This window comes from Bombina bombina, chromosome 4, assembly GCF_027579735.1.
Source record: "Bombina bombina isolate aBomBom1 chromosome 4, aBomBom1.pri, whole genome shotgun sequence".
Lineage (NCBI taxonomy): Eukaryota > Metazoa > Chordata > Amphibia > Anura > Bombinatoridae > Bombina > Bombina bombina.
The window spans coordinates 908,492,874-908,520,456 of record NC_069502.1 but is presented as its reverse complement, the minus strand read 5'-3'; the positions used below and the strand labels follow the sequence as shown (position 1 = coordinate 908,520,456).

Below are 27,583 nucleotides of genomic sequence, written 5' to 3'. Positions count from 1 at the left end.
TGTAAACGATTCTACATTCCAGCAAAAACGTTTAACATGAGAATAGTTATTAAAAGGATTAGTGACCTTAACACAGTAGTTCCGGTGAAATACCATCCCCAGAATACTGAAGTGTATACATACATGTCATTTTAACGGTATGGCAGGCTTTTCTCATCAATTCCATTCAGAAAATAAAAACTGCCACATACCTCAATGCAGATTCATCTGCCCGCTGTCCCCTGATCTGAAGCCTTTACCTCCCTCAGATGGTCGAGAACAGCAATATGATCTTAACGACTCCGGTTAAAATCATAGTAAAAAATCTCTGTCAGATTCTTCCTCAAACTCTGCCAGAGAAGTAATAACACGCTCCGGTGCTATTTTAAAATAACAAACTTTTGATTGAAGTCATAAAAACTAAGTATAATCACCATAGTCCTCTCACACATCCTATCTAGTCGTTGGGTGCAAGAGAATGACTGGGACTGACGTAGAGGGGAGGAGCTATATGCAGCTCTGCTGGGTGAATCCTCTTGCATTTCCTGTTGGGGAGGAGTTATATCCCAGAAGTAATGATGACCCGTGGACTGATCACACATAACAGAAGAAATAAAAAATAACTAAGTTACAAAAAATAAAAAAATATTTACAAACATTAGAAAAATATTACCACAATTTTAAACTAATTACACCTACTCTAAGCCCCCTAATAAAATAAGACCCCCAAAATAAAAAAAATGCCCTACCCTATTCTAAAATTAAAATAGAAAAGCTCTTTTACCTTACCAGCCTTTAAAAGGGCCTTTTGCAGGCATGCCCCAAAGAATTCAGCTCTTTTGCCTGTAAAAAAAAAAACATACAATACCCCCCCCAACATTACAACCCACCACCCACATACCCCTAATCTAACCGAAACCCCCCTTAAATAAACCTAACACTAAGCCCCTGAAGATCTCCCTACCTTGTCTTCACCACACCGGGTCCCGATCGGTCCAGAAGAGCCTCCGAAGTCTTGATCCAAGCCCAAGCGGGGGATGAAGAGTGACGTCCATCCTCCGGCTGAAGTCTTGATCCAAGCGGCGGTTGAAGAATTCCATCTTCGTGCAGAAGAGTAGATCCGGACCGGCAAACATCTTCATCCAAGCCGCATCTTCTATGTTCTTCCATCCGATGATGAGCGGCTCCATCTTGAAGACCCCCAGCGCGGATCCATCCTCTTCTTCCCACGACGAATGACGGTTCCTTTAAGGGACGTCATCCAAGATGGCGTCCCTCGAATTCCGATTGGCTGATAGGATTCTATCAGCCAATCGGAATTAAGGTAGGAAAATTCTGATTGGCTGATGGAATCAGCCAATCAGAATTAAGTTCAATCCGATTGGCTGATCGCATTCTATTGGCTGTTCCGATTATTTTGGGGGTCTTTGTTATTTTATTAGGGGGCTTAGAGTAGGTGTAATTAGTTTAAAATTGTTGTAATATTTTTCTAATGTTTGTAAATATTTTTTTATTTTTTGTAACTTAGTTCTTTTTTATTTTTTGTACTTTAGTTAGTTTATTTCATTGTATTTATTTGTAGGTATTGTATTTAATTAATTTATTGATAGTGTAGTGTTACGTTTAATTGTAGGTAATTGTAGGTATTTTATTTAATTAATTTATTGATAGTGTAGTGTTAGGTTTAATTGTAACTTAGGTTAGGATTTATTTTACAGGTAATTTTGTAATTATTTTAACTAGGTAACTATTAAATAGTTATTAACTATTTAATAGCTATTGTACCTGGTTAAAATAATTACAAAGTTGCCTGTAAAATAAATATTAATCCTAAAATAGCTACAATATAATTATAATTTATATTGTAGCTATATTAGGGTTTATTTTACAGGTAAGTATTTAGCTTTAAATAGGAATAATTTATTTAATAAGAGTTAATTTATTTAGTTAGATTTAAATTATATTTAAGTTAGGGGGGTGTTAGTGTTAGACTTAGCTTTAGGGGTTAATACATTTATTATAGTAGCGGTGAGGTCCGGTCGGCAGATTAGGGGTTAATTATTGTAGGTAGGTGGAGGCGACGTTGGGGGCGGCAGATTAGGGGTTAATAAATATAATATAGGGGTCGGCGGGGGTTAGGGGCAGCAGATTAGGGGTACATAGGTATAATGTAGGTTGCGGCGGTGTACGGAGCGGCAAATTAGGGGTTAAAAAAAATATGCAGGTGTCAGCAATAGCGGGGGCGGCACATTAGGGGTTAATAAGTGTAATGCTAGGGGTGTTTAGACTCGGGGTACATGTTAGAGTGTTAGGTGCAGATGTAGGAAGTGTTTCCCCATAGGAAACAATGGGGCTGCGTTAGGAGCTTAACGCTGCTTTTTTGCAGGTGTTAGGTTTTTTTTCAGCTCAAACTGCCCCATTGTTTTCTATGGGGGAATCGTGCACGAGCACGTTTTTGAAGCTGGCCGCGTCCGTAAGCACTGCTGGCATTGAGAGTTGCAGTGGCGGTAAATTATGCTCTACGCTCCCTTTTTGGAGCCTAACGCAGCCATTCTGTGAACTCTAAATACCAGCGGTATTTAAAAGGTGCGGGGGGAAAAAAGCATGCGTTAGCTACGCGGGTCATTACCGAGAAAACTCTAAATCTAGGCGTTGGTATTCTTAGTTGAAAGCTAAACCTAGGTAGGCTCATATGCTAAATTCTTATCTGAATGCATTTTTAACATTTTTCACAACTAGAGGGTGTTAGTTCATGTGTGCTATATAGATAACATTGTGGCTAAAATGCAATTCTGTCAAAAGAACTGGAATAAGGGGGCAGCCTGCAGGGGCTTAGGTACAAGGTAATCACAGAGGTAACAATTATATTAATATAACTGTGTTGGCTATGTAAAACTAGGGAATGGGTAATAAAGGGATTATATATCTTTCAAACAATAAAAATTCTGGTGTAGACTGTCCCTTTAAAGGGACAGTCAACACTGGAGATAACAGAATCCGATATTTAATAATAAAAAACAAAGATCCACCTGCACATACTCCTTTTGTCTTACCTACTTCCTTCTCCTAGTAATCATTGTCGATAGCTTCCATAATATGATGTAAATATGGCAGCATAACTCCCCCCACCATTACGTAGCTACCTTCTTCTTAAAATGATCAGCCAATCAGAATCCAATCCTCGGTCAGAAATTGCACACGTACGGGTACGGTGCAGGCGGATCTTTGTTTTTTATTTTTAAATATCGGATTATGTTATCTCCAGTGTTGACTGTCGCTTTAAGTATGTCAACTTGTGGATGTGGCAATGAGAGTATGAATTAATAATAATATTATCACAAGATCATCATTATGTTTTATGTTTCTAGAAGTGAAACCATTTTTCAGGTTTTAGATCTTTTCCATCAACAAACGTTAAACCACAAAAGCAATGCTTCATAACAAGAAATGAAACCTATTTGGTCAATTTTTATAACCACAGAGTCTAATTCACAAAACAGTTACATTTTCTTATGGTCACTGGGAACAATACAAAAGTACATTATCGCTCATATGGTATAAAACACATCTGTAGTGAGTGCAGTAAAGTGGTGACTGTGTAAAATAACTTTTTGTTACACCTAAAAAAGGGGGTGTTAAAAATGTGTTTGTTTGTTTTAAACAGATGTTCCTGAATTAAACTGTCTACTTGAAAATTGTTGTTTAAAAGATAGATAATCCCTTTATTACCCATTCATCAGTTTTGCATAACCAACACAGTTATATTAATATACGTTTTACTTCTATGATTTCCTTGTATCTAAGCCTCTGCAGACTGCCCCTTATTTCAGTTCTTTTGACAGACTTGCATTTTAGCCAACCAGTGCTGGTTCTTGTATAACCATTATCACTCTCCACGGGACTGAGCACAATGTTATCTATATGGTACACATGAACTAACACTGTCTGGCTGTATTGAGATATGGTAAAAAGCACTGAGATAAGGGCAGGCTGCAAGAGCTTAGAAACAGGCAAACTTAAAGGATATAAAGTATATTGATATAACAATGTTGGTTATGCAAAGCAGGGGATTAGATAAAGGCATTTTCTATCTTTTTAACAATAAGAATTTTCTAGTAGACTGTCCCTTTAAGATTTTTTTTTTTTTAATTCTCGTGAGGTGTTTCACTGTCCACCTATAAATCAGCAGGAGTTGTACACAAACCTGTACGTCCTGTTAGCTTAAAAAAAAAAAAAAAGCTTTTACTTAAAGGCATAGTCTTGTCAAAATTAAACTTTTGTGATTCAGATAGAGCATGCAATTTTAAGCAAATTTCTAATTAACTCCGATTATCTTTTTTTTCTTCATTTTCTTGGTATCTTTATTTGACAAAGCAAGAATGTAAGCATAGGAGCTGGCCCATTTTTGGTTCAACACATGGGTAGCACTTTCTGATCGGTGTCTAATTGTAGCGACCAATAAGCAAGTGCTACCCAGGTACTGAACCAAAAAAAGGCTGGCTCCTAAGCTTACATTCAAATAAAGATACCAAGAGAACGAAGAAAAATTAATAATAGGAATAAATTAGAACGTTAGCTAAAATTGCCTGCTCTATCTGAATCATGAAAGTTTAATATTGACTAGACTATTCCTTTAAAAGACCATTAAATACACTATACCTGCACAATCAACTAGTGCATAATAAAAATACATTGGAATAGAATGCATACTCTGAATTTTAAATGAGCAATAGATTTGTTTTTCTGACAATTTTCAAAATATACTTCATTTTGCTGGCCCCCTGTATCATATGACAGCCATTAGCCAATCACAAAATGTGAACTCTTGCACATGCTCAGGAGCGGGTGCCTCAGACTGTGTGCATATAAAAAACAGGTAATAATGAAAGTAAATTGGAAGGTCTCTTAAAACTGCATGCTCTATCTGGATTGTAAAAGTATAATTTTGACTTTAGTGTCCATTTAAATTTTTATGTGTACAAAATACTTTTTAACATATTTAAGGGGACAGGAAACACCAAACTTTTCTTTCATGATTTGGATAGCACATACAATTTTAAACAACTTTTCAATTTACTTCTATTATCAAATTTGCTTAATTCTTTTGTTATCCTTTGCTGAAGGAACAGCATTGCACTACTGGCAGCTATCTGAACACATCTTGTTAGCCAATCACAAGAGACAAATTTGTGCAGGCATCAATCAGCAAATAGCTCCCACTAGTGTAGGATATATGCGTATTCTTTATCAACAAGGGATACCAAGAGAATGAAGCACTTTTGAAAATAGAAGTGAATTATCTCTATCTGAATCATGCAAGTTTACTTTCCTATCCCTTTAAATAATGGTCTTTCATATGTATGAGATAGAGTTTTAGTTTACTCTTCCTTTAAAAAGCATGATTTATTAATATCGTATCACCCCTCTCCAAGAATAAAAAGATCCTTACTTTAGCCCAGGCAATTTCTACATCCAGATCTGAACTCAAGCTGTCAGCAGTGGTTTTCTGGACTAACTCCGTTTCAGTAGCACCGAGCCATTCTGACAATGCAGCTGATTCTTTTTTCAGTTTCCCAGCTAGAAGAATAGCTCTTTCCAAGTCTTGTTTGCCTTCTGTCACCTGAAAGAAAATATAATGCCATTATGTTTAGCAAAGTGCCAACGACAAAAACACATCATCTATTTGTCAACCCACAGCTCCTAAATATGGATTCAATTATTCCGCTTTCATCCTTTGTATTTCTTCATCAAAGAACCTCTGTCTATCCTGCCCACTATCCAACTAACGTTTACTTAAGGTAAACTTGTTCAGAAATATCGTTTTTGTTTTCTGCAAAAGAAAAAGGAGAAATATGGGGCATAGTGTGCTAGATAAATAAGAAAAAAATTATTAAAAAATTATCAGAAAGTGTACGAATACAAATCCATTTAATAGCAATGGTGTAAAAAAGTAAGTGTCAAGTGTATATATATATTAAACCTGCAGCAGTTATTTAATCCCTTGATTGCCAGAAATGCACATGCATCAGTGTAGTAACCCCTTGATTAACCCAGGCACACAAAGGCAAATAAGGGTTGAATTTACAGCTGTATAACAAAGCCACAGAGAATTAACTCCTTGATTGCTCAAAACATATATGGAACTGATTACATAGCAGAAATGCAGTGTGAGAGCTTAACAGCACAACAATATGAGTACCTATGGCAGTCACAATTGTGTTTTTTTTTATCATGTGTGGCATTATGGGACCTGTAGTTTCTATATAGGCATAGGAACTACAATTTCTGTAATGTTCAAAGATCCATTTTGTGACAGGGAAAGTATAGAAATTGGAATTTAGCAGTACCAGGGCCATTCTTGAAAAGCCATGGTGCCCTGGATTTTCAAAGGCCTGGTATAGACAACAGTTAAAAAGATTGTCTCGCAAGACTCCATTTATCCTTATAGTCAAATTATGGATATAGATGTATAAAACTGACCTATGAAGAAAACATACAGGTCAACCTTTTACAATTCTATTGATTCCTGTACACTTACCAGTTATTGCAAAGGCAATCAGCTTTAACCCACAGCAGCACTTTGTACATTCAACGCCTTCTTACCTGAGCCCCGAGGTCGTTATATAAAAGTTTTAACGCTGTCAGTTGCTCGTCCATCAGTTTGGGATTGTCCGTCTGCTGCTTCTGCACAATCTGACGTCCTGTTTTAATAACGGTTTCCACCTCTAACTTTACTTCACTCAGGGTCTTGTAGAGTTTCTAAACCACATAATAAAAAACATAATACATTATTCAAGATGTAATATTTAATAATTCAAATCATTGTTTAGAGGAGAGTGTCCGACTCCTCACTCGCTCATTCTAGAATTGGAGACTCTGTGTGCTTGGTGTTGTATTTTAATCCTTCAAGTAGAAAAATCTTTAAAAGGGACATAATATCTATTTTTTTATGATTCAGATAGATATTAGGCATGTGCATTTGTTGATTCATATATGAAATGAATGCTGAATTTGGCCACAGGTAGCAGCATTCAGCTATTTTCGGTGCCAGATTTATTTGTGTGAAAGTGCAACATACAAAGATCTGTGCAAATCCAGATGTTTGTGTTGGACTATTACACAAATTAATCTGATGTCAACAAATGCACATACAGTACAATTTTAAACAACTTTCCAATTTACTTTTATTATGAAATCAGATTTATTCTTTTGGAATCCTTTGTTGAAAAGTGCAGCAATGCACTACTAGTACTGGAGCAAGCTGAACACATCTGTGAGCCAATAACAAGAGGTACATATGTGTTGCCACCAATCAGCAGCTAGCTTCCAGCACTGCTGCTCTTAAACCTAGGAATGGGTTTCAACAAAAGATACCAAGAGAACAAAGCAAATTAGAAAGTTGTTTAAAATGACAATCTGAATCATGAAACTTTCATTTTAACTTTAAAATGGAGAGAATTGGACCGAGCGCTACAATGGGGCCTTAAGCTTACTAACAGTTAGCCTCCTAGTAGGCTGATAATAGTACAAATATGAAAAGGTGAGAGTAAGCGCTAAAAGAGCTTAAAAGGCTAACAAACTTGTGGCTAAATCTTACAATTTATTACCTTCGATAAAGGCTAAACATAAAATATCACAATAAAACCACAATAACACAATAAAATTAGAAACATGGATCCATGTCTAACTACTAAAAACAAAAGTACATAATAAAATCTCCTGGGAGATGCGAATTACAGTGGGAGTGTTGACACTCCTTAAAGGTGATACACAAGTGTGGGAAGTTGAATAAAAATACAAATATTAATACTTATAAGCAAAGTTATAAACCATAAAACGATTCCAAACTCACAATGTCAATCAAATATAAAGTCAATCAAAAATGGTGAAAAAATAGTGGAAAAAGTAAAATGTGAATGTTCGTATTAAACCGTGGGTGTGTCCTCCAACGTTGCTGATGGGTAGTGAGAGATCTATAGTCAAATGTAGATGTTAGATGAAGTTGTAGAAAAAATGAGTAAAGATGAGTGAAAAAAACACAATTCAACCTTTAGGCAAAGGTCATTTAGAACCAAAATACAAAAAACAAAAAGCAAAAAATAGAAAAAATAATGATAAATGATAAAATCCACTTTGGTAAAATCATATATGAAATGTAGCAATCCAAAAAAAAGAGTTCGTGTTAGTTGTGTGCAAAAAATGGGGGATTAAAACAAATTCTGTGCCCAGTGTGTTCAATGTCCCATCCGATGTTAAAAGTAAAATCACAATAAATAGCAACAAAAAAACCTGTAGGAAAATAAAGAAAAACAAAAATAGTGCAACACTGTATACAATGGATAATAATGGTAATTAAAATCAAGCTCACCAGTATGCCAACGCGTTTCGGCCTAGATTAGGCCTTTCTCAAGACTATACTGTGTAGTGATCTCTGGGAGCTTTAAATAGAGAGTGTGAGAAAACAATTGGTGCCGTTTTGGCGCCAAAATCGGAAAGACTTCCCTTTCCTGTTTGCCCCATTGCATCTCTGGGATGTTTCCTGTGGTTTCTATCCTATTCCCATCCAACCTGTATTAATTGTGAATTAGAGAGCCTCTTGTTCTATGTATTGGTCTAGAAATGGCCTTATTGTTCCTAAGGATTATTTGGCAATCATTCCGGTACTCTTCTACAGTGGCTCTATACTTACATTATATATAGTAATAAACTGTTTGCTGTCTGCGGACTGATTTCCCTTTTTTTCGTGTTGATGTTATTATTAGGGAATGGATGCTTACTTTTGATCAACCTAATCCTTATATAGTCAGAAGCGCTCAAATCGGAAGACACCGGATGTTTACACAGCCGACTTCCGCCTTAGCTCCTTGGATGCGCTCAGATCGGGAGATACCGGATGTTTACACAGCCGACTTCCGCCCTGATTTATTTGCTCCATTACGTTATGGAGTGTGACCGGAAGTGAAGTCATGTCTTCCGGTTTGGCTTCTGGTTGTTGTGGTAGATTACCACATTTGTCAGTTTTATTGTCAATGCCGATTTTGGTTAGAACCTGATATGTCCATATTTAGGCTTTAGCTGCATATGTATGTGCATTTTAAAAGGTAAATCAGAGTGAAATTGTCAAATCAATATATTTAGTAAATTAGTGGGATATATATTCAGAGTCTACATGATATTATAAAACTTCTTAGTCTGTCACTACTTTGTGGAACGGCTATAATTATCTAGCTTATCTCAATATTTGTAACGATCTCTATTCTGATCTGTTAGTCTATGTTAGAAAAAGACAAAATAAAACAAATTAAACCCTGTGTTTGTATATTTCTCACTACCTGCTGTTATGGTCAACAGAGGTGAGGTGGATCTGTTATATATATCCTAAAATGGAGTTTGAGAGTTCACCGGAGTTGTTATCTTTCTGTTAAGTGAACCCGTTAGTTATGGGTACACTGAGAGTTTGGACCTTACTGTTCTTTCAGATGGAGTTATAAACTCAAGGTACTTGAGTGGTACATTTAAATAAATACGTGGGTGTCTTACTAAGGGTGGCTATTTCTCAAATATAAGCTGGGGTCTGATAATGATCAAGAAGATCTATTCTTATAGGTGACTTATGTTGGATATTCTGACATACATAGTGTAACTATACTTGGATCTTTAGTTTGCTTGTTGTGCTTTAGGATTTACCATTTTCTTCTTCTTTGGGCTATAATTTATGGATCAGATTGTGAACGAGGGATCTACTAGTGAGGGATTCATGTTCAATTCGAAAGTTCTAACCTCAGTAAATGTCTAGGTGTTGTTGAATTAGATATTACTGAATGATTTCTTAAAAACTGTTTTCTAAATAGTTATTTTGGGTGTATGGATCTGTTGTCAGACATAATGTACTATTGTTTATATCATCCTTTGTATCCCTTATATTTATACTGGTATATTTCTATACTACAGTAAATTTCTAACTGATACTTAGTTCTTGTCTTTATTATAGAGTTTTGTAAGCACCCTGATTAGATAGTGCAGGACAGGTATTCTATTCTTTCTTAGTTCATCCTTGGTCTATTTCAAAAGGTAGATGTTTAGCAGTTATAGCTTTTAGTTAAATTGCTGACTGGGATGTATTCATTTCGAGGTCCACCTGGTGTGTATTTAACCAGGATGCTTCCTTATTCTAGACTTGGGAGATCAAAGTTATGGTAACCATCTCAGTGGGCTTATACTATGGTCAAGGTACCAATTATATCTTATATGGGAACTGTTATTTAATAGAAAGCAAGTGTGTTAGGTCTTCCTTATGATTTAGACCTTTGGGATAAAGACAGTCCATCAAAAAGATCCATCTTGACTCATTAAATAATAGTCATTAAATAATAGTCTATAGACTATTATTTAATGAGTCAAGATGGATCTTTTTGATGGACTGTCTTTATCCCAAAGGTCTAAATCATAAGGAAGACCTAACACACTTGCTTTCTATTAAATAACAGTTCCCATATAAGATATAATTGGTACCTTGACCATAGTATAAGCCCACTGAGATGGTTACCATAACTTTGATCTCCCAAGTCTAGAATAAGGAAGCATCCTGGTTAAATACACACCAGGTGGACCTCGAAATGAATACATCCCAGTCAGCAATTTAACTAAAAGCTATAACTGCTAAACATCTACCTTTTGAAATAGACCAAGGATGAACTAAGAAAGAATAGAATACCTGTCCTGCACTATCTAATCAGGGTGCTTACAAAACTCTATAATAAAGACAAGAACTAAGTATCAGTTAGAAATTTACTGTAGTATAGAAATATACCAGTATAAATATAAGGGATACAAAGGATGATATAAACAATAGTACATTATGTCTGACAACAGATCCATACACCCAAAATAACTATTTAGAAAACAGTTTTTAAGAAATCATTCAGTAATATCTAATTCAACAACACCTAGACATTTACTGAGGTTAGAACTTTCGAATTGAACATGAATCCCTCACTAGTAGATCCCTCGTTCACAATCTGATCCATAAATTATAGCCCAAAGAAGAAGAAAATGGTAAATCCTAAAGCACAACAAGCAAACTAAAGATCCAAGTATAGTTACACTATGTATGTCAGAATATCCAACATAAGTCACCTATAAGAATAGATCTTCTTGATCATTATCAGACCCCAGCTTATATTTGAGAAATAGCCACCCTTAGTAAGACACCCACGTATTTATTTAAATGTACCACTCAAGTACCTTGAGTTTATAACTCCATCTGAAAGAACAGTAAGGTCCAAACTCTCAGTGTACCCATAACTAACGGGTTCACTTAACAGAAAGATAACAACTCCGGTGAACTCTAAAACTCCATTTTAGGATATATATAACAGATCCACCTCACCTCTGTTGACCATGACAGCAGGTAGTGAGAAATATACAAACACAGGGTTTAATTTGTTTTATTTTGTCTTTTTCTAACATAGACTAACAGATCAGAATAGAGATCGTTACAAATATTGAGATAAGCTAGATAATTATAGCCGTTCCACAAAGTAGTGACAGACTAAGAAGTTTTATAATATCATGTAGACTCTGAATATATATCCCACTAATTTACTAAATATATTGATTTGACAATTTCACTCTGATTTACCTTTTAAAATGCACATACATATGCAGCTAAAGCCTAAATATGGACATATCAGGTTCTAACCAAAATCGGCATTGACAATAAAACTGACAAATGTGGTAATCTACCACAACAACCAGAAGCCAAACCGGAAGACATGACTTCACTTCCGGTCACACTCCATAACGTAATGGAGCAAATAAATCAGGGCGGAAGTCGGCTGTGTAAACATCCGGTATCTCCCGATCTGAGCGCATCCAAGGAGCTAAGGCGGAAGTCGGCTGTGTAAACATCCGGTGTCTTCCGATTTGAGCGCTTCTGACTATATAAGGATTAGGTTGATCAAAAGTAAGCATCCATTCCCTAATAATAACATCAACACGAAAAAAAAGGGAAATCAGTCCGCAGACAGCAAACAGTTTATTACTATATATAATGTAAGTATAGAGCCACTGTAGAAGAGTACCGGAATGATTGCCAAATAATCCTTAGGAACAATAAGGCCATTTCTAGACCAATACATAGAACAAGAGGCTCTCTAATTTACAATGAATACAGGTTGGATGGGAATAGGATAGAAACCACAGGAAACATCCCAGAGATGCAATGGGGCAAACAGGAAAGGGAAGTCTTTCCGATTTTGGCGCCAAAACGGCACCAATTGTTTTCTCACACTCTCTATTTAAAGCTCCCAGAGATCACTACACAGTATAGTCTTGAGAAAGGCCTAATCTAGGCCGAAACGCGTTGGCATACTGGTGAGCTTGATTTTAATTACCATTATTATCCATTGTATACAGTGTTGCACTATTTTTGTTTTTCTTTATTTTCCTACAGGTTTTTTGTTGCTATTTATTGTGATTTTACTTTTAACATCGGATGGGACATTGAACACACTGGGCACAGAATTTGTTTTAATCCCCCATTTTTTGCACACAACTAACACGAACTCTTTTTTTTGGATTGCTACATTTCATATATGATTTTACCAAAGTGGATTTTATCATTTATCATTATTTTTTCTATTTTTTGCTTTTTGTTTTTTGTATTTTGGTTCTAAATGACCTTTGCCTAAAGGTTGAATTGTGTTTTTTTCACTCATCTTTACTCATTTTTTCTACAACTTCATCTAACATCTACATTTGACTATAGATCTCTCACTACCCATCAGCAACGTTGGAGGACACACCCACGGTTTAATACGAACATTCACATTTTACTTTTTCCACTATTTTTTCACCATTTTTGATTGACTTTATATTTGATTGACATTGTGAGTTTGAAATCGTTTTATGGTTTATAACTTTGCTTATAAGTATTAATATTTGTATTTTTATTCAACTTCCCACACTTGTGTATCACCTTTAAGGAGTGTCAACACTCCCACTGTAATTCGCATCTCCCAGGAGATTTTATTATGTACTTTTGTTTTTAGTAGTTAGACATGGATCCATGTTTCTAATTTTATTGTGTTATTGTGGTTTTATTGTGATATTTTATGTTTAGCCTTTATCGAAGGTAATAAATTGTAAGATTTAGCCACAAGTTTGTTAGCCTTTTAAGCTCTTTTAGCGCTTACTCTCACCTTTTCATGTTTCATTTTAACTTTACTGTCCCTTTAAAGAAACCTTCTAATGACATGCTTTTATTTGTTTTACTATGACATTTTTGCATTACTAGATATCTGTTAAAAACCCAACAAAGGTAAAGTTGCTCTTGGGAGCCACAAGCATTGCAATTCCGGAGCAGGACACAGATGGCGACTGCAAGGTTGTGCAACTGCCGCTGCTGACTGGCACACCAGCTGTGCTCTTGCTTGCAGCTGCAATGCTTGTGGCTCCACAGCGAGACTTTATCTAAGTGTTTAACCCCTTTGCAGGGTGTTATACACATAGCAAGATAGGGTCAGTAATGGAAAAAAAATATACCTGCTCTAATGAATAACACATCTCCTTATTGCATTGCAATGTCCCTTTAAAACACACATTAAACATCTCTTGTTATTCTTGTAAAAATTGAGCTTTGTTCCACCCTCCCTAGAGAGGCAATAAGTCAAAATCTGTAACCCAAGCTTTAAAAAAGCTGCACATTCCTTAATCCACCTATTTGATTTGCAGCATTTGCCGGTTACAGAATTTGCTTTTGCCCTCTCTAGGGAGCGTCGGCCAAGCACAATATTTACACAACCAGAGGAGTTTTGAGTCTAGACTGTTGCGACCCTTATAGTTTTATTAACAAAATACCACTGAACATACAGATACTGTTACTTATGTAGTGCCTTAAGCTGTTGATTTTTTTATATAAAAAGTATTTACAACGTTTTGTCTGTGGGGGCTTCGAGTGCGTATTTACATATAATACGAAGAGAATATTTCTGAGGAATTTGTTGACTGTAGCTAGAAACTGGTAAATGAAAGAGCAGAGATCATGAAAGGAGCAGATACCCACAGAGATATTAGCACACACTGCCTGGCAGATATATTATGCTCCATTAGTTTTATTTGTTGCAACCTCTGTGCTTATTTCTATGTTAAAGACGCATTCAAATAGAAAAATAAAATGCATGTTACTTTATCATTATTGTATCGCTCACAGCACATTGTATCCTTTGGGAACGCATTGTCGGTGGTTTCTATTTCCTTTTTATAGAAGAGACATTAAGCTCAAAAGTTTTTCTGTCAGGTTTCATAGAACATACAATTTTAAACAACTTCCCAATTTACTTCCTTTATCAAATTGGCCTTATTCTCTTGGTATCCTTTGTAGAAGGAGAAACAGTGCACTACTGGGAGCTAGCTTAACATATTAGGCAAACCAATGACAAGAGGCATACAGGCAGCCACCAATCAGTAGACAGTTACCAGATGCTGCTTATAAGACTACCCAGATATGCTTTTCAACAAAGGATACCTAGTGAGCAAAGCAAATTTTATTAGAGACGTAAACTGGAAAGTTCTTTAAAATCATGAAAGGTTAATTTTAACTTTACTGTCCCTTTAAGACATACATGAGTAAGAAGTAGCGTTTATATCTTGTAATGGAACATCAGCATTGTAGAGTGAGACTGGAAGACAGACAAGTCAAAGCGTATATCATCGGTAGAGGAAACATGGAACATACCTACACGCTACATGATTTCATTTTAATGTGAAGGTAAACTTTGATGAATGAAAGCCCGTTTTTTAAAAATACTATTAAAAACAGAGGCACTTTCATTCATCAAAGTTTAGAAAGCAGCCGTTTTGATTAAAAACTTACCTTTGGTTTTTTCACAGCCAGAGCAGCTTCCCCCACCCGGAGATCCTCTCTTCACACTCCATCAATGACTAATCCGGCTTCCTCTAATCATGGCATGGCCTCAGGCAATGACTACCCTGGGGGGAAAGCTTTGATTGGAGGAAGCTAGATTAGTCATTGATGACGTGTGAAGAGAGGATTTCCAGGAGGGGGAAGTTGCTCTGGTTGTGAAAAAAAAACAAAGGTAAGTTTTTAATCAAAACGGCTGCTTTCTAAACTTTGATGAATGAAAGTGCCCCTGTTTTTAATAGTATTTTTAAAAAACGGGCTTTCATTCATCAAAGTTTACCTTCACTTTAATGTCAAACACATGTTTATTAATTTGCATTATTATTTTTTTTTCATTATGTTATTATATAGTACATTATTTTGCATATGCTATATGTTAAAGCCAGTTAGGCAATCTACGCAGTAGGGTTAGTTAGCCTTGAGAATTCTCCAGGATGCTTTTTCAGTTCTGAGAACTAGAAAAGTTACAATTTTCAGAGCATTTTTTTTATAATGCAAAATTGTTTTTAATGACTTGTTATATCAGCTACAGTGTTTAAAATGTATGGGAAATTGTTCTTTACAGTTGTTTTTGTATATGAAAAACAGTTTTTCCTAAGTGAATACAAAACCCAGTCAAATAGAGCTTGGAGGGAGAACATACCTCCTTATCCTAATTAATTATATACACAAAGACTGAGAATTATTTCTCACTGTTTACTCAACAAACAATATTTACAGAGAACAATGGAAACTGAACATTGTAGTACCTCTGTCACACCCTGACTGGGAGCATGATTTTACCTAAACCTTCTTGTTTACATAGTTTTTCTATAATCGGTACTTAAAGGGACAGTAAAGTCAAAATTAAACTTTCATGATTTAGATAGAGCATGCAATTTTAAACAATTTTTAAATTTATTTCTGCTATCAAATTTGCTTTGTTCTCTTGGTATCTTTTATTGAAGAGTAAAGCTAGGTAGGCTCATAAGAGCTCAGGCGTGTGCATGTGGCTTTATTACTCTATGGCAGCAGTGGTTTGCAACATATAATGTTGCAAAACACTGCTGCCAAGTTTATCTTTTCATTGTGCTGTTGTTAAAGTGAAGGTAAAGTTTTACAGTCTTAAAGACAACCTAGCATTTATCCTTATGACCCTAATCTAGTCACTAAGTTTTTTTTTTGATTACTTCTAGGTTTTTAATAAAAAAATATATTTAAAACTCCCTACCGCTTAGCTAACAACTCCTCCCAAGTCCTACTTCCATCTTCTTGTGACGTCACTTCGTCTCAAATGCGCGTTCACCCGGCAGTCTATAAATGCGTATGCGCTAATCGCCGATTTTGAGAACCACTGCGCATGCGCTAATCGCCTAACTTTATTTCCCAATGCGCACGGGAGCGCGCCGTTGTAATCAGTCTATAAATAAATTTAAAAGAGCATGCGCAGATGAGTAAAGGGGCGGATGATGCGGAGGGACGGCCGCCTAACGGACGAAATTTCAATTGGTCCCTAAAAGAATGTGATCAAGAGCTAAAAAATTTTTTTATACGGGTTGAATTAGAGGAAGTTAAGAAAATGAATTCTAAAGGTTAAAACTTGATTTTTACGATAAATTGTAAAAAATGATGAATGAAACTTATATTGATTTTGCCTCAACAATGTGATGCTTGATAGAATTAGAGTTAACTTTCCCATCACTTTAATTATGCAATTGTACTTCATTGATTGGTCATTTAAAGGGACATAAAAACCAATATTTTTCTTTCAGGATTCAGATAGAGCATTCAATTTTAAACATGTTTCCAATTTACTTCTATTATCTAAATTATTTTGTTTTCTTAGGATCCTTTGTCGAAAAGCATACCTAGGTAGGATAAGGAGCAGCAATGCACACCCGGGCGCTAGCTGATGATTGATTCTGCACATGTAAGTCGCTTGTGCTTTGCTCACCTGATGTATTCTGCTAGTTTCCTGTAGTGCATTGATGCTCCTTCAATAAAGGATACCAAAAGAAAAGGGTGGATAAAAATCAATGATTATTAAAAAATAAAATTATTAAAAACATTTTTTTTTTAATTTAGATAAGATTTTATTTAAAGGGACAGTAGTCAAAATTATATTCTCGTGATTCAGATAAGGCATGCAATTTAAAACAAATTTCCAATTTATTTTTATCATCAAATTTGCTTTGTTCTTTTGGTATTCTTTGTTGAAACCTAGGTAGGCTCATATGCTAATATCTAAGCCCTTAAACCGCCTCTTATCTCAGTACATTTTAAAGTTTTTTCATTGCTAGACAGTACTTGTTCATGTGGGCCATATAGATACAAATTGTGCTTACTCCTGTGGAGTTACTTATGAGAGGGCACTGATTGGCTTAAATCCATGTCTGTCAAAAGAACTGAAATAAGGGGGCAGTCTGCAGAGGCTTAGATACAAGGTAATCACAGAGGTAAAAAGTATATTAATATAACCGTGTTGGTTATGCAAAACTGGGGAATAGGCAATAAAGGGATTATCTATCTTTCTAAACCATAACAGTTCTGGAGTAGACCGTCCCTTTAAATATTTTTTTTTTTTTAAATAAAATGCTTTTCAAGGAAAAATATATCTAGAGATAACTATTTAAAATACATTATAATCCAAAAGTTATTTCTCCTGAAATAAGCATTTCTTTTTAATTATGTAGCCTTAGGCTGTATATTCATGGCTGTTACGCTTATATTTTATGCTCACCCAAAGGTTTTTGTAAGATTATTTTGGACATTTTTTTCTGTCTAGACAATATTTTCACATTTTCTTGGTTTTGTAGTTCTCACAACTGTGAATTTGTGTCTGCAGAAATAAAACGACTCTTCTTCATAGCAAAAAAAAAATATTAATAAAGGGGCATAAACCTATTTTTTTTCTTTTATGATTTAGGTAGAACATACAATTTAAAACAACTTTCCAATTTACTTCTATTATCAAATGTGTTCACTCTCTTGGTATCCTTTGTTGAAGGAGTAGCAAATGTGGGTTTTAAGTACGAACATTTTCAGTGTAAATGGAGATACAACAGGCAACATCAATTATTTCAAATGGCAAAGTAAATGTAAAGGAGCTATTTGTAAACAATTTAATTAATCCCAGCAGGTAAAACAGATCACTGAAAACACGTTAAAGAGGAGAAAAAAATTACAGTACTCTGTACCTTTAAGATCATATGGTGTTTACTGTCTCTTTAAAAGCGGATGATAAATATTGCAACCTCTTGCTCTCCGCGCATGTGCATACTGCTAACATCAGTCAACGTGGCATACACAGAGATGCTCCATATTTTATGTGCGTAGGAAAAGATTTCACAAATGCCATTACATTTGTATTGCAAAAATGTTTCTAACAGCAACTTAAATGCATTGTGTGATTTATTTTTTTGTATGTGCATTCTGGGAAAATGAAAGCAAACTTACCATGCAACCATCCAGGTGAGTCTGGATTACATCGGGATCAACATCTTTTACATCAAGGATAGAAAGTTCTGCTTTTACACTGTCTAGAACGCGTTTACAGTCCAACATTCTCTGTTCAAAATTGGCAGGTTTCTGGAAAAGCTGCAACTTTGTAGACACTTCTCGAAGCTTCCTCTGTGTAACCATGAATAATAATTATTTTTATTAATAATACTATTATTATTACAATATAGGTGGTACACATATAGGCGTAAGAGAGACAGTACATACAATTATGCTTGCTATTAAAAGACAATATCACTTCATTTTATAATAAATTAATACCCCCTGCTCAGGGCCAATTTCAAAATGTATTTATTTTTTTCTCTTAAAATATTTCTACAAATAAATAAGCCATAAATATATTTACTAAAATTTACAAGCAAGAGACCATTATTACCTGCACTGCATCCAGCTGGGATACGCCACGTGGTGATTTACCCTCAGGCGATGCAGGGAGCGAAGGCCGCGCATTTCTCTTTAGCTCCTCCAGAGTTGCTTCATGGGCACTGATGTTACTTTGGATTTTCTGCCATAAAGAAACGTGTAAGTACATTTTCATTTCTACAACTGTTTAGTTTACAAACATTTTCACTCTAATTGCTTGATGGGCTGTATCTCATATTAGGTTAGTGGAGATGAGAGGAGTTGTTTTTTTTTACATTTTGTATTTATAGAATGAATATGAAATACTTTTTGTTGATTTCGTTATCAGTGTGTGTGTGTGTGTGTATGAGTTTGTGTGTGTGTGTGTATGAGTTTGTGTGTGTATGTCGATATAGTGTGCGTGTATGAGTTTGTGTGTGTGTGTGTGTATTTGTATATTTTTGTATGTATGTGTGTGTATGTGTTTGTCTTTAATGTGTCTTTATGTGTGCGCATGAGTTTGTGTGTGCGCATGAGTTTGTGTGTGTGTGTGCGCATGAGTTTGCGTGTGTATGAGTCTGCGTGCGTGTGTATGAGTTTGCGTGTGTATGAGTCTGCGTGCGTGTGTATGAGTTTGTGTGTGTGTGTATGAGTTTGTGTGTGTATGTATGAGTTTATATGTGTATATGAGTTTGTGTGTGTGTGTGTGTGTATGAGTTTGTGTGTGTATGTATGAGTTTATATGTGTATATGAGTTTGTGTGTGTGTGTGTGTGTGTATGAGTTTGCTTGCGTGTGTATGAGTTTGCGTGCGTGTGTATGAGTTTGCATGTGAGTGTGTGTGTGTGTATATGAGTTTGTGTGTGTGTATGTATGAGTTTGAGTGTGTGTATGAGTTTGTGTGTGTGTATGAGTTTGCGTGTGTGTATGAGTTTGCGTGCGTGTATGAGTTTGCGTGCGTGTATGAGTGTGTGTGCGCGCGTATGAGTCTGCGTGCGTGCGTATGAGTTTGCGTGCGTGCGTATGAGTTTGCGTGCGTGCGTATGAGTTTGCGTGCGTGCGTATGAGTTTGCGTGCGTGTGTATGAGTTTGCGTGCGTGCGTGCGTATGAGTTTGCGTGCGTATGAGTTTGCGTGCGTGCGTGTGTATGAGTTTGCGTGCGTGCGTGTGTATGAGTTTGCGTGCGTGTGTATGAGTCTGTCTTTATTTGGACTTTATTAAAGGGACAGTAAAGTCAAAATTAAACTTTCATCATTCAGATAGAGCATGCAATTTAATCAACTTTCCAATTTACTTCCATTATCAAATTATTTTTGTTCTCTTGGTATATTTTATTGAAGAGTAAAACTAGGAAGGCTCAAATAGAGCTCAGGAGTGTGCACGTGTCTTGAGTACTCTACTGCAGCAGTGTTTTACAACACTGTATAGCAATGTTACAAATAATGTTGCAAACACTGTTGCCATAGAGTACTAAAGACACGTGCACACTCATGAGCGCTTATGAGCCTACCTAGTTTTACTCTTCAATAAAAGACACCAAGAGATCAAAGCAAATTTGATAACAGACGTAAATAGGAAAGATGTTTAAAATTCCATTCTCTGAATCATGAAAGAAAATTTTTACTTTACTGTTCATTTAAGAGTGGATAATCAATATTGTTTGCTGTCCACTTTGGAGGTAGTTTGTCTTCTATATGCCCTCTGAGGCTTTTATACGTATCCATGATATATTCATGGCATAACTTCTAAACTTCTTTCCAGTTTGTAAGTCTGCCTTACCAAAAATGTAACAACATCTATAACGTGGGGGGTTCATCTTGAAAGTTTTGCCAAAGGGGAGGCCCACTATCTAAGACTGAAAACCTCTATGCTATTTGCTTGCTATAAATGTTCACAAATATCCAAACTATATCACTTTATGACCAGCAGAGGGCAGCAGAACTCTATGTTTAGTACTAGTCTAACTTTGGAGTAATTTTAGATCAATTGTCAACGTCCGGAGGCCAAAGTCAATTGAGTGTGCAGTAAAAAACAAAAAAAACAAATATAAGTCAAAAGAAACCTGTTATGTCATTGGGAGTAAAAATCAGTAACCTCATAAGATCTGCAACTCTCATTGAAGCAATGGGTATGGTTTTGTAAACAATGATAGACAGAGACATTTTTATATTTTTTTTATTTAAACTGAAAACGTTAGCATTTATTTCTAAGAAAATGAATACATGTATCTCAAAGTAAATCATTTAAATAGTCAAACACAATAGGTTTTCATAAATTAAATTCATGACTTTAGATACATCAGTATTTTATTTAAACTTAGTGACTCGCGTAGAACTAATTCTTAAAACAATTCAATTTTTTTTTTTAATAAAATTGCGTTTTCCAGGACCAAGAATTCTGATGTAACACAGAAACAAACATTTTGATGACAGAGAAAAACAGTAGGCCCATCGTGTCTCCCCATACTGCACTCTAAATTGCAAGTTTAGATCATTCTTAAAGGGAAATAATAATCTAAATTGAAATGTTCACGAGTGCATTTAAGTTTTCAATAGAAACATTTTCCACTAAACATATTCTCAAGCATTCTTCCGGTAAACATTATTAATGTTTCAGAGGCATATGTACATATGCTGTATGTGCCCAATGCACCTGCATTCAAAACCAAAACATGCTTAGAGATCTACTTTTTTAATTTTTTAAATATATTCCACTGAAAGTATGTGTGTATGTGTATATATATATATATAAACAGGTGCAGTGTTTGAATGTGCGTGCACTGGGTATGTTCAGAAAATGTACATATACGCTTGAAACAGTAATTACTTTCATTAGATGCATTTTTGCTAATACGAGTATATGACAACAATTATTTTATTCAAAACTGAAAAGCACTTACATACATTTCAATTTTGATCAGCAGGTCCCTTTCTCAGTCATTCTTGAGTTTGCAGTCTATGTCCTTACTACTACTAGTCTATTTCATGAATTAAAGGAATATCAATATTCAATTTTATACATTTTGCTTCATTCTCATTGTATCCTTAGCTAAAGGAGGTGTAACGCATTGCTGGGAGCTAGTTGTACACATCCGTAAGCCAATGACAAGAGACATGATGTATGTGAAGCCACCAATCAGCAGCTAGCTCACAGCTCCTGAGCCTACCTTGGTATACTTTTCAACTAAGGATACCAAAAAAACTAAGCAAATTAAATAGTAGAAATAAATTGGAAAGTTGGTTAAAGGGACAGTCTAGACCAAAATAAACTTTTATGATTCAGATAGAGCATGTAATTTTAAACAATTTTCCAATTTACTTTTATCACCAATTTTGCTTTGTTCTCTTGGTATTCTTAGTTTAAAGCTTAACCTGGGAGGTTCATATGCTAATTTCTTAGACCTTGAAGGCCACCACTTTTCAGAATGCATTTTAACAGTTTTTCACCACTAGAGAGTGTTAGTTCACGTATTTCATATAGATAACATTGTGCTCGTGCACGTGAAGTAATCTGGGAGCAGGCACTGATTGGCTAAACTGCAAGTCTTTCAAAAGAACTGAAATAAAGGGCCAGTTTACAGAGGCTTAGATACAAGATAATCACAGAGGTTAAAAGTATATTATTATAACTGTGTTGGTTATGCAAAACTTGGGAATGGGTAATAAAGGGATTATCTATCTTTTAAAACAATAAAAATTCTGGTGTAGACTGTCCCTTTAAAATTGTATGCTCTGTCTGAATCATGAAAGAAGAAAAATGTGGATTTCATATCCCTTTAACCACCCTTTTAGTAAAGAAGCGGTTACAGAAACTAATCTTGAAACAAGTCTGTAATATAGAACAATGCAGCCAGTTCTACTATAACACTGCTCTGATCTGCATATAAGGAGCACTTGTAGACTATATAAAAAGCCACTGTGGAGATACCTGAGCTTCCTGGGGCATGCGCATAGCATCGACGCGGTCAGTAAGGTACGTGGTTAGCTGCTTATCCAGCTCTTCCAGAGATTCCTGCAAAACCTGGAGCATGTGGTCACTACGGCGTAGGGTCTGCAGGTGCTGCTCTAGTGAAATCTGCCGGCTGACGGCCTGTCAAAAACAGAGATTACGGACTTAGTCTCTCACCGGGAAACTCTTCAACGTACAGTCCCACAAAGCACTTAGTAAAGGATCACTCATTACATGAAGGCGTGCGTTATTAAATTAGTTGTACTGTAACTTTCTGCATTCCTATGTCTAATCTGTAACTCATACGACCAGGATATACCAGGAAAAGGTCACACTCTGTTGTAAAAATGTTTATTTTATTCCTCACAGTGTAATGTTCTTATGTTCTGATTCTCTTGCATTGCAGAGCTCTCATTCATATTAGAGAGTCAAATCCATACTTTCTCAAACAGCTATTTATCTCATTTCTAAATGTATTTGTATCTTTGGCTTAAAAATAGAAATCAGTGTTCTCCCTATGACCTATTTAATGGACTCTACCCAGCTGATTTCACTGAACCACCGGCTAAATTGTAAGCATAATAGTAAGCTCAAATTACTTAAATTTTTGTTACACCAAATATTATATCAACTTATGTTAAATTATGCAATTAATTTGTGCTTTGGATAGCTTCAGTGAAATTTATAAAGAACAGAAAGTGTTATAAAACGGCAAACTAATAATCTGACGCCACCCTGCTACTTCATAATGCCTCCTGGCTGGCAACATTTTCTGTTGAGAACGCTGCATTGAGTCATAAGGTTTAGCATACTCCATATTCCTATGTTCATGTCTGATGTATATATTAAAGAAATACGAAAGCCAATTTTTTATTTGATGATTTCGGTAGAGCATGGAATTTTAAGCAAATGTCTAATTTACTCCTGTTATCTATTTTTATAAGTTCTCTTGTTATCTTTATTTAAAAAGCAGGAATGTAAGCTTAGGAGACAGTTCAATTTTACTTCAGCACCCTGGGTAGAGCTTGCTGATTGGTAGCTAAATGTAGCCACCAATCAGCAAAAAACATAATTTATGTAAGAACTTACCTGATAAATTCATTTCTTTCATATTAGCAAGAGTCCATGAGCTAGTGACGTGGGATATACATTCCTACCAGGAGGGGCAAAGTTTCCCAAACCTCAAAAACAGAATTTATGTTTACCTGATAAATTACTTTCTCCAACGGTGTGTCCGGTCCACGGCGTCATCCTTACTTGTGGGATATTCTCTTCCCCAACAGGAAATGGCAAAGAGCCCAGCAAAGCTGGTCACATGATCCCTCCTAGGCTCCGCCTTCCCCAGTCATTCGACCGACGTAAAGGAGGAATATTTGCATAGGAGAAACCATATGATACCGTGGTGACTGTAGTTAAAGAAAATAAATTATCAGACCTGATTAAAAAACCAGGGCGGGCCGTGGACCGGACACACCGTTGGAGAAAGTAATTTATCAGGTAAACATAAATTCTGTTTTCTCCAACATAGGTGTGTCCGGTCCACGGCGTCATCCTTACTTGTGGGAACCAATACCAAAGCTTTAGGACAAGGATGAAGGGAGGGAGCAAATCAGGTCACCTAGATGGAAGGCACCACGGCTTGCAAAACCTTTCTCCCAAAAATAGCCTCAGAAGAAGCAAAAGTATCAAACTTGTAAAATTTAGTAAAAGTGTGCAGTGAAGACCAAGTCGCTGCCTTACATATCTGATCAACAGAAGCCTCGTTCTTGAAGGCCCATGTGGAAGCCACAGCCCTAGTGGAATGAGCTGTGATTCTGTCAGGAGGCTGCCGTCCGGCAGTCTCGTAAGCCAATCTGATGATGCTTTTAATCCAAAAAGAGAGAGAGGTAGAAGTTGCTTTTTGACCTCTCCTTTTACCAGAATAAACAACAAACAAGGAAGATGTTTGTCTAAAATCCTTTGTAGCATCTAAATAGAATTTTAGAGCACGAACAACATCCAAATTGTGCAACAAACGTTCCTTCTTTGAAACTGGATTCGGACACAAAGAAGGCACGACTATCTCCTGGTTAATGTTTTTGTTAGAAACAACTTTCGGAAGAAAACCAGGTTTAGTACGTAAAACCACCTTATCTGCATGGAACACCAGATAAGGAGGAGAACACTGCAGAGCAGATAATTCTGAAACTCTTCTAGCAGAAGAAATTGCAACCAAAAACAAAACTTTCCAAGATAATAACTTAATATCAACGGAATGTAAGGGTTCAAACGGAACCCCCTGAAGAACTGAAAGAACTAAATTGAGACTCCAAGGAGGAGTCAAAGGTTTGTAAACAGGCTTGATTCTAACCAGAGCCTGAACAAAGGCTTGAACATCTGGCACAGTTGCCAGCTTTTTGTGAAGTAACACAGACAAGGCAGAAATCTGTCCCTTCAAGGAACTTGCAGTGTAATGCTTTCTCCAAACCTTCTTGAAGAAAGGATAGAATCTTAGGAATTTTTACCTTGTCCCAAGGGAATCCTTTAGATTCACACCAACAGATATATTTTTTCCATATTTTGTGGTAAATTTTTCTAGTTACAGGCTTTCTGGCCTGAACAAGAGTATCAATGACAGAATCTGAGAATCCCCGCTATGATAAGATCAAGCGTTCAATCTCCAAGCAGTCAGTTGGAGTGAGACCAGATTCGGATGTTCGAACGGACCTTGAACAAGAAGGTCTCGTCTCAAAGGTAGCTTCCATGGTGGAGCCGATGACATATTCACCAGGTCTGCATACCAAGTCCTGCGTGGCCACGCAGGAGCTATCAAGATCACCGATGCCCTCTCCTGATTGATCCTGGCTACCAGCCTGGGGATGAGAGGAAACGGCGGGAATACATAAGCTAGTTTGAAGGTCCAAGGTGCTACTAGTGCATCTACTAGAGTCGCCTTGGGATCCCTGGATCTGGACCCGTAGCAAGGAACCTTGAAGTTCTGACGAGAGGCCATCAGATCCATGTCTGGAATGCCCCACAGTTGAGTAATTTGGGCAAAGATTTCCGGATGGAGTTCCCACTCCCCCGGATGAAATGTCTGACGACTCAGAAAATCCGCTTCCCAATTTTCCACTCCTGGGATGTGGATTGCAGACAAGTGGCAGGAGTGAGTCTCCGCCCATTGAATGATTTTGGTCACTTCTTCCATCGCCAGGGAACTCCTTGTTCCCCCCTGATGGTTGATGTACGCAACAGTTGTCATGTTGTCTGATTGAAACCGTATGAACTTGGCCTTTGCTAGCTGAGGCCAAGCCTTGAGAGCATTGAATATCGCTCTCAGTTCCAGAATATTTATCGGTAGAAGAGATTCTTCCCGAGACCAAAGACCCTGAGCTTTCAGGGGTCCCCAGACCGCGCCCCAGCCCACCAGACTGGCGTCGGTCGTGACAATGACCCACTCTGGTCTGCGGAAGCTCATCCCCTGTGACAGGTTGTCCAGGGACAGCCACCAACGGAGTGAATCTCTGGTCCTCTGATTTACTTGTATCGTCGGAGACAAGTCTGTATAGTCCCCATTCCACTGACTGAGCATGCACAGTTGTAATGGTCTTAGATGAATGCGCGCAAAAGGAACTATGTCCATTGCCGCTACCATCAAACCTATTACTTCCATGCACTGCGCTATGGAAGGAAGAGGAACAGAATGAAGTATTTGACAAGAGTTCAGAAGTTTTGTTTTTCTGGCCTCTGTCAGAAAAATCCTCATTTCTAAGGAGTCTATTATTGTTCCCAAGAAGGGAACCCTTGTTGACGGAGATAGAGAACTCTTTTCTACGTTCACTTTCCATCCATGAGATCTGAGAAAGGCCAGGACAATGTCCGTGTGAGCCTTTGCTTGAGGAAGGGACGACGCTTGAATCAGAATGTCGTCCAAGTAAGGTACCACTGCAATGCCCCTTGGTCTTAGCACCGCTAGAAGGGACCCTAGTACCTTTGTGAAAATCCTTGGAGCAGTGGCTAATCCGAACGGAAGTGCCACAAACTGGTAATGCTTGTCCAGGAATGCGAACCTTAGGAACCGATGATGTTCCTTGTGGATAGGAATATGTAGATACGCATCCTTTAAATCCACCGTGGTCATGAATTGACCTTCCTGGATGGAAGGAAGAATTGTTCGAATGGTTTCCATTTTGAACGATGGAACCTTGAGAAACTTGTTTAGTATCTTGAGATCTAAGATTGGTCTGAACGTTCCCTCTTTTTTGGGAACTACGAACAGATTGGAGTAGAACCCCATCCCTTGTTCTCCTAATGGAACAGGATGAATCACTCCCATTTTTAACAGGTCTTCTACACAATGCAAGAATGCCTGTTTTTTTATGTGGTCTGAAGACAATTGAGACCTGTGGAACCTCCCCCTTGGGGGAAGCCCCTTGAATTCCAGAAGATAACCTTGGGAGACTATTTCTAGCGCCCAAGGATCCAGAACATCTCTTGCCCAAGCCTGAGCGAAGAGATAGAGTCTGCCCCCCACCAGATCCGGTCCCGGATCGGGGGCCAACATCTCATGCTGTCTTGGTAGCAGTGGCAGGTTTCTTGGCCTGCTTTCCTTTGTTCCAGCCTTGCATTGGTCTCCAGGCTGGTTTGGCTTGAGAAGTATTACCCTCCTGCTTAGAGGACGTAGCACTTGGGGCTGGTCCGTTTCTGCGAAAGGGACGAAAATTAGGTTTATTTTTGGCCTTGAAAGACCTATCCTGAGGAAGGGCGTGGCCCTTGCCCCCAGTGATATCAGAGATAATCTCTTTCAAGTCGGGGCCAAACAGCGTTTTCCCCTTGAAAGGAATGTTAAGCAATTTGTTCTTGGAAGACGCATCCGCTGACCAAGATTTTAACCAAAGCGCTCTGCGCGCCACAA

The 27,583-nt window shown here is 37.0% G+C and overlaps 1 protein-coding gene across 5 annotated transcripts in view; it reads right to left on the bottom strand.

Moving 5' to 3' along the window:
- Positions 1–27,583, bottom strand: part of UTRN (utrophin) — a 1,395,536-nt gene that overhangs the window by 942,557 nt on the left and 425,396 nt on the right. For all 5 annotated transcript variants that reach the window (XM_053711837.1, XM_053711835.1, XM_053711836.1 and 2 more), the window contains 5 exons: positions 22,669–22,830; positions 18,777–18,905; positions 18,338–18,511; positions 6,583–6,738; positions 5,429–5,599 (listed from right to left, as the gene is read on the bottom strand). In XM_053711837.1, the coding sequence (XP_053567812.1) occupies positions 5,429–5,599; positions 6,583–6,738; positions 18,338–18,511; positions 18,777–18,905; positions 22,669–22,830 (792 nt within the window). The remainder of the gene's footprint in view (positions 1–5,428; positions 5,600–6,582; positions 6,739–18,337; positions 18,512–18,776; positions 18,906–22,668; positions 22,831–27,583) is intronic.